General features: G+C 40.2%; 1 protein-coding gene across 1 annotated transcript in view; it reads left to right on the top strand.

Annotated features, from left to right (window-relative positions):
* CSMD1 (CUB and Sushi multiple domains 1) overlaps positions 1–10668 on the top strand; it is a gene marked incomplete at its 3' end in the record, with an annotated part of 1679169 nt that overhangs the window by 1130988 nt on the left and 537513 nt on the right. Inside the window, exons 7-8 of the mRNA XM_079726547.1 lie at positions 1909–2133; positions 4777–4996. Of these exons, the coding sequence (XP_079582673.1) occupies positions 1909–2133; positions 4777–4996 (445 nt within the window). The remainder of the gene's footprint in view (positions 1–1908; positions 2134–4776; positions 4997–10668) is intronic.

Genomic DNA, 10668 nt, shown 5'->3' with positions numbered 1-10668 from the left:
AGACAGGCTCCTACTTGGAAATTTTATTTTCATATTTTAGATTCATATGACATAGTTTCTCTAAAGAAGTTAACGTTTTATGGCCCATCTGGGAATGTTATTTTATACCGTGTGATTTTACTCCCTAGTTCTACTGCATATTGGGAACTCAAGATATTTACTGATACTTTTTCATAAGGATGTTAAGAGGATTAATCTAATAAAGTTTGCAGTTATTTGCACTTGTTTGAAAAGCCCACACTGTTAAAAAAAAAAAAAAAGCACTGTTTTTCCTGTTACCCGCTTTACCACGTCAGCACTGCCTTTTTCCTACCGTGGGAGATCCCAAAGGGACTGTTTCATGATTTATTCTTCTTTACAAAGAAGGGAAAATACGGTTACCCAGGGGTGGTTGGTAAAGAGAATACCTGCTAACTGTGTGTTTCAAAGATTTGAAAACTAAACGGAGTTTCAGATAACCATAGAAGGATTCCAAATACTGAGGCAACTTACCTGTGTCCCAAGTAAAAAAAAAAAAAAATTGTCGGGGCAGTGAGTAGGTAACCAGAGCCCAATATCATATTATTTTTGTCCCAGCACTGACATCATTAATCAGTGAAGGGGAGCATCTCTCTAACAGTCTGCATTACCCGTTTTTTCTCAAAATAGAAATGATGTTGTTTCCCTGAGCCTCCCTGACACGCAACAGGAAGCAGTTTGCTTTTAGCATTGAGTTCCTGGAACAAGTTACAGTTTATTTCAAGAATTTATGTGCAATTTATGTAAATTGTTCTTAAATACTTGTATTAGCATTTAGGAAACTAGACGAATTTAAAGTAGATGTAACCACTCCATGTTCAATTTAGTAACAATGTTCTAAAGACCTAAAATTAAGAGAATACACTATTAATATTAGGTTATCACCATATGAAGTTTATGCTTTTAATATGCATCATTTCATAGATCTAGAATGGAATTATTAATTCAAAGAGCAAAACAAGTGGCATACGAAACAATACCCCAAGAATTGGCAGGAAATCCTTAAAGTTATAGGCAAGAATTCAAATAAATTTGTTGAAAAGCTTTCATTTTTTTCTTAAAAAAAGCTATAATGAAAACATGCTCATTTAAACATTACTGAAATTCACTTTTAAGATCAGAATGATGTAAACATAAACAGAGCAGTTGTTTCTAAGGAAATTTATGTAAATTAGATAGTTATTGCAGTAAATCTATGAAAAAGGTCAACCTTTCATACACTGAAATGCAGTCATCGATAGGACAAAAATTCATTCCACTCCAGTATTTCACATATTACCATTTGTTTTTAATTAAATAAATGTCATCTTCGAACTAAGCTTAAAAAGAAATTGGTTTTGGTGTAATATTGTGAGGGAGATAACCTACTAAAGGTTTTGAGCCCCCCTTTTATTTTAATAACAAAAAGGTTGTTTGTGTTGTAATAATCACGATTACATGCCTTTGTGCTGGCTCTGTGTTACTTTTGATCTGGGTATTCCAAAGTGAAAGAGTCATTATTCTTGTTCCTAATCCAAAATTTCTCTTTATACAGTTTATGATGTGTATGATATATTTACCATTAGTTAACAATTGAATATTGTTTCTCCCCAACAGACAGACAGAAAGAAAGAAAGAAAGAAAGAGAAAGGGAGGGAGGGAGAAGGAAGGAAGGAAGCAGCAGGGGTAAAGAAGGAAAATTTCCAAAGAAAACCCCGAATGAGTGTAAAGGAAATTTTGTTTATGGTTTGTACTGTCTTTCTACACGTTAGCATCCCCAGGTGACCTATTCCTATTGAAGTTTGTTAAATAGTGTCATTCTCGTCACATCAAGATGATTTGTTACAATTCCTAAAAACAGCATATAAAAAGTTTCTCTGGTGCTTTTTAAATGGTCCTGACTTTCTCTAGCCTCAGGGCCTTAGAACAGGATGCACCTCCAACCTGGCAGCTCCTGCTCTGCCCACACCGTCAGCACTCTGGGGGGCTCAGTGTCCCTAACAGCACCTCCGTGGTGTCCCCCAGCTCCCCACCACTCTGTCCTCTACCTCGGAGCCCTGCTGTTGTGACCATAAGTCCTTCCATGAGCAAATCTCCCACTGCACTTTCACCACATGCCCCTGTGCCTGACATCGGGTAGGACCTCAATTTTTGGTTATAAACGCGTAAGTGGCTGCATTAGGGGTTGAGGTAGATGACCCACTGGAGGGGTTATCAAAACATCACCCACTTGAAATTCTCTTCCTGTGCCTGGCAATTTCCTAAATCCACGATTTGAAGCCAGTTTCTTTGGTGTTTAAAGATGTTTCTGTCCTTATTAAATGCTCAGTAAATATATTAAATGAATGGGTGATTTTTACAAAGTACTCATGGAACTTACCGTTTTAAAAAGACTGTGCTATTTTTTAACTTAATTTAATTTTCAATATCTTTATTGGAGTATAATTGCTTTACAGTGTTAGTTTCTGCTGTATAACAAACTGAATCAGCTATACGTATACATATATCCCCATATCCCCTCCCTCTTGCGTCTCCCTCCCACCCTCCCTATCCCACCCCTCTAGGTGAACGCAAAGCACTGAGCTGATCTCCCTGTGCTATGTGGCTGCTTCCCACTAGCTAGCTGTTTTCCATTTGGTAGTGTATATATGTCCATGCCACTCTCTCACTTTGTCCCAGCTTACCCTTCCCCCTCCCCATGTCCTCAAGTCCATTCTCTACTTCTGCGTCTTTATTCCTGTCCTGCCCCTAGGTTCTTCAGACCACTTTTTTTTTTTTTTTTTTAGATTCCATATATATGTGTTAGCATACGGTATTTGTTTTTCTGTTAAGACTGTGCTATTTTATATCCAACATGCTTTTCAGTGTATTGAATGACAGTGAACCAGGCTCATAAAATTAGAGTTTATTCTACCTAGTAGGATAAACTATTCAAAATATTTTAAGATGTCGTAAGTAGACTTAGTATATCTTTGTGGTACCTTTTAAGAATATAATACTCTTCTAGGGGGCCATTTTGCATTAAGCATTTCATTTTTAATTCCACTCTGATGTTTTCTTATTTATTCATTTAAACTTCTAAAGAGCCTTTTCAGAGAACATAGTGCATATCCATTTGTGAGCCCAAAAATGTTTTCATGTGTTTTATGATGTATACATAGGAAAAATGTTAACAGTATTTGTAGTTCTTAATCCCATTCAGCCAAAGTATTATTACTATTGTTATTATACAACTTGTTTCTTAAAGTGAAATAGAAGTTTGGACAATTTTTAATATCCTTTTGTTGCATAACACAGTGTTTTTGTAGGTAGCCAGAAACGTGTGGCTCAGAGGGAGTGCAGAGGTGGAGAGGAGAGATTGGGGGCTGTGGTCACATCATCTCAAATAACACCTGCACAGGTGGTATGTGCGTGAATTATATTATCCAGGGAGGGCCAAGGAACCAAGAGAAAGGATGAGATGCAGAGAAGAATAAGATGGGATGCCGGAAAATCATATCAAAAACTTCAAGGAAGGAGAGAAGGGAATGGGGATGTGTTAAATGTGCCAAGTGCCGGAGGGTCAGTTGTATCCTTTGAAAAGAGGACACAGATTTGGTATCAGTGAGAAAAGGGCAAATGTGAGCTCTGAGCCAAAATAACATTTCTCCTTAAAACCCCTCCTTCTCACTCTTCACTGTTCTTTCAGTCTCTTCTTGATGTTCCAAACTGGTTTTTTTTTGCTCGCAAGTGGATTTAAGCTGCATCTGTTTTATAAGGACTTGGCATTAAAATTCTGCGCCTGTAAGATCCCAGTTAATATGCCTGCTTTCCAAATTAATATTGAAGGGAGTATCCAGTTTCCAGAAGGACCTCACTCTTTGTTTATAAAAGGTTATCACAAGTGAAGTGTTTAAATAGTTACCTAAATATTCTCAAATATGTTAGTTTTTAAAAAATTGTTGGTCATACAAATATTTAGTCTTGTGTAGACCTTTCCTGGATGTGAATGATTTTGCCGTTTATAATCAATTTTAATGCAACCATTGTGAGTGAGAGTGTAAGAGAAAAAGTCAGTGAATGAAAATACGACCACAGTGTAGTTGGTGATGTTATCACCTGCCAGCAGCTAGACCAGTTTGGAAACTGGGTTACATTCAAGCGACCTCAGGGCACATTACTGCAAGAAGGGGTCGCCTGCAGCCCAGAATACACGTTTGCAAGGCCAAGTGGAAAAGATGAGGTTTATAACAGGAAAGCAAACACCCACACGATAATCACAATAATAGTGTAGCACCAGAAAGTGGGCTGCTATGTTTATTTGACCTACTTAAACTTCTTTTCCCTTCTTTTGTTAGTTAAATATCCTAAGGCATAATGGGACTAATATGCCCGAAGCAGGAGCTTCCTACACAAATTACATTTACGTTTTGGTAGTCAAACACTAGGGTTAGAATTGTCTGTTCTTATAAAATCACATCTTCAGAAAGTGTTGTAAAAGCCTGAAGGCCAGCTTTTCCTCTCAGTACACAAATGCTGAATGGTTTTATTCTAGCCTGTGGCAGACTTATGCTTATTTTACTTAATTATATCTTTTTCTTTCCCCCCCCCCCAAGATTTATTTATTTACTTTACACAGGCTCATATGATATAGATTTCAATATTTTTACATAAGAATAAAACAAAATGAGACAAAGAAGCAACACTAGACTCCAAGAAGGTGAAAATATGAGAAGAAGAAAAGAAAGAAGCAAAAAACTTAAACCTTTAAGCATTTTCTCTAAAAGTAATCATACTTAGTGCCAGTTTGAGGAGGTGCCATCAGATCCGGAATTTGCCGCTGCTTCTCTTTTCCGAATGGTTGCTCTGGACTGTGGGAGGCTTAGGCCCAGAAGAGAGGGTCTCTGACTTGGCCCCACGGCGATGCCCGCCTGGCTCCAGCCCCCTCAGCATCCTCACGCAAAGGAGCACGTCATCCTGCTGGCTAGCAAGCCAACAGGGGCATCGTAATGTCCAGGTGGTGAGTGAGTCTTCCTGAAAACAGCTGGAGACGTCTGCAAAACACTAGGGTTTAACTCGGCCACTGGCATGGGATAGGCCCAGCCTTCGTTATCAGGAATTACGTGACCATCTACGTAACATGGCAGCTCCAGCCCTACCCTGCAAATTCCCTGTCCTCTGTACCCAGATTTATTTTTCCATAGCACTTATCAGGATCTGGCAAATTATATCTTGTTTATTTGGGTGTCACCCATCACTCTCCAGTAGATTATGAACTTCAAGGAGGCAGGCACTGTGTATTGTGGTCACTGAAGTACCAGCCCCAGGCCAGCACCAACTCAGCCTTTCAGTAAGGGTATATCTGCTAGATTCATGATTTTATAGCTGAAAGCTCCTTGCCCTGCGTTTGTGTTCTGGACTTGAACTTTATATAAACAGAGAAATCTTTTCCACCAGGCTTCTCTGGGGTGTTCAAGAGGCTGACCTGTTTCTGATGTCTGATTTTCAATATATTCAAATGCTAATTAATTCCTCTTCATCAAATGATTATTCATAATGGAACACAAATGCTTCCAAATTTGAACAGTGATATTCTAGTACACATTTTACAGACATGTCTTTTTTATTACCTATTATCTCCTCATTCACAATAAAGACACTAAGATTAAGGTAAAACACTGACAAAACTAAGTAAGTGGTATTTTAGTATTTCCCCCCTATTATATCTGCATATATGTTCAGGAGTATGCATTATGGTACTTTCTATAACCCTTTACCAAATCCAGCATTACTTTAAAATCATATAGGTTTACATAATGTATATAAAAAGAATCTGTTTCATTATATAAAGTATTGACAGAAAATACATTACTCTTTTTAAAATCATAATATGTAATGTCTTATTTGCCTCATTTTTTTTTTTTTTTTTTTTTTTTTTTTTTTTTTTTTTGCTGTACGCGGGCCTCTCACTGCTGTGGCCTCCCCCGTTGCAGAGCACAGGCTCCGGACACACAGGCTCCGCGGCCATGGCTCGCGGGCCCAGCCGCTCCGCGGCACGTGGGATCCTCCGGGATCGGGGCACGAACCCGTGTCCCCTGCATCGGCAGGCGGACTCTCAACCACTGCGCCACCAGGGAAGCCCTATTTGCCTCATTTTTAACTAAATATGGCATAAAGCATTTAAACCATACTGTAATAGCAGCATACCTTTATTTTACTCATTAAATATATTTTGATCAGATTATCAGCACAAAAGATCACAGAATAAGCAGCCTCATACACAGAAAAAATTTCTTTCTGAGGCAAGAAAAATAACCACATCGCATACACCATACTCCACAAAATTTCTGCTCTTGTCAGCAAAAGTATGTAGCTCAAATTCTTGGCAATATTTGAAACAAAAATGTCACCTTGACCTCAAGGCTAGAAGTTCTAAAGAGTGGAAAAAGTTAGTCTAAAAATTAACACACTTAGCCAGTATTCACCAAATTTAGTTTTTAAAATTTATTTTAAATTGTCAGAAAATGTTTTAATCCATAAATTTTAATTGCAGAAAAGCAAAAATATATTTTCTCTGCAGTATTTCTAGACAGTATATATATGTTTTTTCAACATGGGGACTTTTTTTTTTTAAGATGTTGGGAGTAGGAGTTTATTAATTTATATATTTATTTTTGCTGTGTTGGGTCTTCATTTCTGTGCGAGGGCTATCTCTAGTTGTGGCAAGCGGGGGCCACTCTTCATCGCGGTGCGCGGGCCTCTTACTGTCGCGGCCTCTCTTGTTGCGGAGCATAGGCTCCAGACGCGCAGGCTCAGTAGTTGTGGCTCACAGGCCTAGTTGCTCCGCGGCATGTGGGATCCTCCCAGATCAGGGCTCGAACCCGTGTCCCCTGCATTAGCAGGCAGATTCTCAACCACTGCGCCACCAGGGAAGCCCTCAACATGGGGACTTTTAATATGGGGTGATAATAAGTGATGCCCTCAAGGGTTTTTGCGACATAAAGCTTGTTTTTCCTAACCTAAATATTACACATTGCTGTAATGGTAGGATCCTTCCACATTCCTCCAGAATCCTCTAACCCTCTCTCTATATGAACCTGCCAGCACGTGTATTACCTGCAATTTTAATCATTTTCTTTTGTGTCCTCCCTACACCCCCAGGTGTGACCTGGGCTCTTTGCGGGCGGGGCAGTGCTTATTTGTGTTCACACTGCATCTGGGGCAGAGTTGGTGTGAGTACACGTTGTTCAAGTTAATTGATTGTGTTTTATGTTTTTGGTTTTCCTCCTACTGACCACTCTCCTTTGCTCACACAGGGCCCTCATTACGGTGCTGCTCACATTTATACGTGTCCTTGTGATGTGCAGTTTTAGGATTAACTCTAAATATTAGGATAGTTACAGATATGCTCTTGGGGGTAAAGTGCGTGAGGCGCTTATATGGCTTCTGTGCTTCCACTCATAGGCCTGTCTAGTTTAGCCTGTCTGCTAAGCTTATAGCTGTCTTCTGACTGTCCTTGTTTTCCCAGGGCAATGAATGCCCAAATGCAGTAAGAGAGGGGTGGGGACTTGTCCAGGGGAATGTCTTTCTCAGAAATGCCCCACAGGCTTTCCCCCATGTCTTATTGGCCATGATTAGGTCATACACCCACACCTAAGCATTGCCAGCTGGCTGGTAAAGTCAGTCTCCAATGCTTAAAGTCCTTCTTATAAAAAAAGAGCTGTACCAGCAACGAAGAAAGGAGAGAAAAAAGGCTCCATGGAGCAATGCAAGCTCTCTGCCCACTGCTCCTGCTTGAGCATATAAGATTATTTTGGGGGATTAGGAGACTGAAGCTTTCACCGTTGCCTAGTAAACGCTCCCAGTGCAGATTTTTCTCCACCAAAGACTGCCTTTTACTCTCATGGAGATCTCAGTCGTTGTGTATGTCATCCACAGAGAGGAAAAATAGCATGGAAGAGCACGGATCACCCGTAAAATGAAAAGCTGCTGCTTAGAAAGGTTTTCTGAGAAAGTAGTGTTATACCTTTGTGCCTGAAGCCTTATGATTCTTGGCCAGCTGGGGGAATGTTTTGGGTTGAGGGCACTCACTTTGGCTTTTCTGTTTCCCTTCCTGTTCTCAGTGGTGCCCCCATGTTCTCTCCTGCAGCAGCCCCCTCTTAACTGTGGGAGGAAACATTCCCCTTGTGCTCAGACATCACCTTCCTCAGGAGACCTTCTCCCCCTCTCTGTACTGAGTCTACCCACCCCACAGTCTTCTGGGAGCAGCTTTGGGCATGCCAGGGGGATCTGGACATGGGTTGAAATAGCTCACGTTCATATTTCCCACGGGGATTTCCAATTTAAATTTTAGTTTTAGTGGTGAAATAAAAGCTATTTCACCAACCCTTTGCAGGGAAAGGGATTCTGGGATTTGTGGAATAAATTTGAGAGCGCTTTGTGACACCTGGTCCTTCCTCTTGTTCCTGGCCTCACAGAGAGAAGATTATGCCTGTCTGTTCTCTTGTGAAATGAAGTATGGTGCATCTGCCATGAGTCTCTCTTGGTTCAGTCTTAAAAATGGTTGAAGACTTTGTCTTCTTTTGTGCTTTTTACCCACCCTCTCTTGTTTTTTTACATAATACCTAACTGCCTGATTGCAAGTCTATGCTAAGTTATAAATGATTTAGAATGGGCATATATGCAGGAGAAGTGTTTGTGTGTGGTGTGTGCTTCCACAAGATCCACTTCACTTGCAGGATTAACTGGCTCCTTTAATGCTTCTTGCTGGAGGCACCTGGCTGGCTGAATGGTCGCTACTAGGGGAGGAACTAGGTCCCTCCTAGTACGTCGTGGGGCTGGGCTTCTCAGCAGCTATGGTGTGGACTCGTCCAGAACCTGGTTTTGCATTTGTGCCAGAACTATTTCTGTCAGTGTCACTTGTCATCATAATTATGTAATTTAATAAAATCTCAGATAAACCAGTGATATATGAGGTTTTAAAAAGGGGGTTATTCTGTCCATAGAAAAATAGCTAAAAATGAAAATTACTGCCAAATTAACTGTAGGCAAGATGACTGCAAAAAATTGTGGGGGAAAACACTTTTTAAAGAATAGAAGGGTTGTGCATTCAGGTAGCCTTCAGGGGTCTTCAGTTCTCACTTCACTTTATAGTCACTAAAAACTGAAAATTTTAGATGGTCATTGATGAATTGGTTTTGCAAAAACTGTGTTGCCTGTGGACCTGTGCTCAAAAGAAAGTTTGCTAGCTCTAGAGCTGAAGTTTGGAAAATCAGTGTACATCTTCATGTTTGGAATTAAAAAAACGGGTAAAAAGATGCACAGGCACTTTAAAAAAATACTTTCCCTCTTTAACTGATTGTTTCAATTAAAGAAAAATGAGAAGATAAGAGAGCTTTTGCTGTATCGCCCCTCACACACATGGCATTTTGTTCCAGAGAAGCATCAAGACCAACATGGCAGCAAATGCCAGACAGGGTGCTCAGGGCTGGACTGTGTGGAGGCTGGTGCCTGTCTCCTGGTCCAGTGGGTGGGTGGGAAGCAGGTGATGAGGCATCTAGTGGGGCCCTATGGATTCTGGCCCCCATGACAGCACTGGGCTAATTGGTAGACCCAGTGGGGACGACGTTTGTTGAGTCTGTTCAGGTTGGCTCCAGGCCTGGAGTTCTGTCTCCTGCAGAGATGCCCAGAGCCCCCTCTGCTCTGACCTGAGACTCAGCCAGTTTTGACCAAGTTTCCTCAGTCTCTCATACCTAGCAAAAGAAAGGCCAACTCATTTTGAAAATGATGTGCGGGTTCTCTGAGTTTATGCAGAAATTTAATTCCTCTCCTAAACTCTCCATATATACATGGCTAGTTCCTATTTTTTAATTTAATTTCTCTTAGCCTTTCAGATTTAGACTTTTGCTTTTTCTTGATTTTTTGAATACTGTGTACCATTTTCTGTATTTTTCCCCCTAAACATAAATGCGTTCATACACCCACACACACAACTGACATTTGCACTTGGTCTAAGACAAAAAAATGTCAGCCGGACACCAAATATTTATCTTTCCAAGCTCCATCATAAGTTCTTACATAATTTCATAAAGCTTTATATTTTTATTATATCTAAATTCTGGCTAACAATGTTATTTTCAATCAGTCCCTACAAAGTACCGTACACAGTTCAGTCAAGCCAGTAAGTACTAAAATATCCTTGAGAACTATGCTGTGTTCAGTGATGTGTGTGTGTATGTGTACCTGAGTGGCTCCTGGTATAAAGAGAAACCTGAGTGGCTGGTAACATTGTTTCCTGCAAACACCCACCAGTCTAACACAAATGAGACATAATTATAGCGATTTCTGCCTAACTGGATGCTGTGTACTCAGTGTGGTGGTTTGACTTTTCACATCAATAATCCAATTTCAAATCATACTTTTTATATGACAACTGTAGCCTCTCATGGGTGAAATGAAACTGTCAGTTTCAGACATGAGAGCAAGTGTTGATTTTTAACACTGATGCTGTCAGGACTGAGACTGTCATTTCTGGGTATGAGAATGCAAAGAAATATATAATCACATCTATGAAATATGTGTTGGTTATTAAACATGTGTTACTCCTTAGAGACAAGTATTTTCAGGACCCTCGTGGGACACCAGTGAGGTGTGGCCAGACACTCAACTGGGGTCTTTATTCTTCCAGCTGGG

The sequence above is a fragment of the Hyperoodon ampullatus genome (genome assembly GCF_949752795.1).
Source record: "Hyperoodon ampullatus genome assembly, chromosome: 20".
NCBI classification, from domain to species: Eukaryota; Metazoa; Chordata; class Mammalia; order Artiodactyla; family Ziphiidae; genus Hyperoodon; species Hyperoodon ampullatus.
This window is presented reverse-complemented; position numbering and strand designations above follow the sequence as displayed.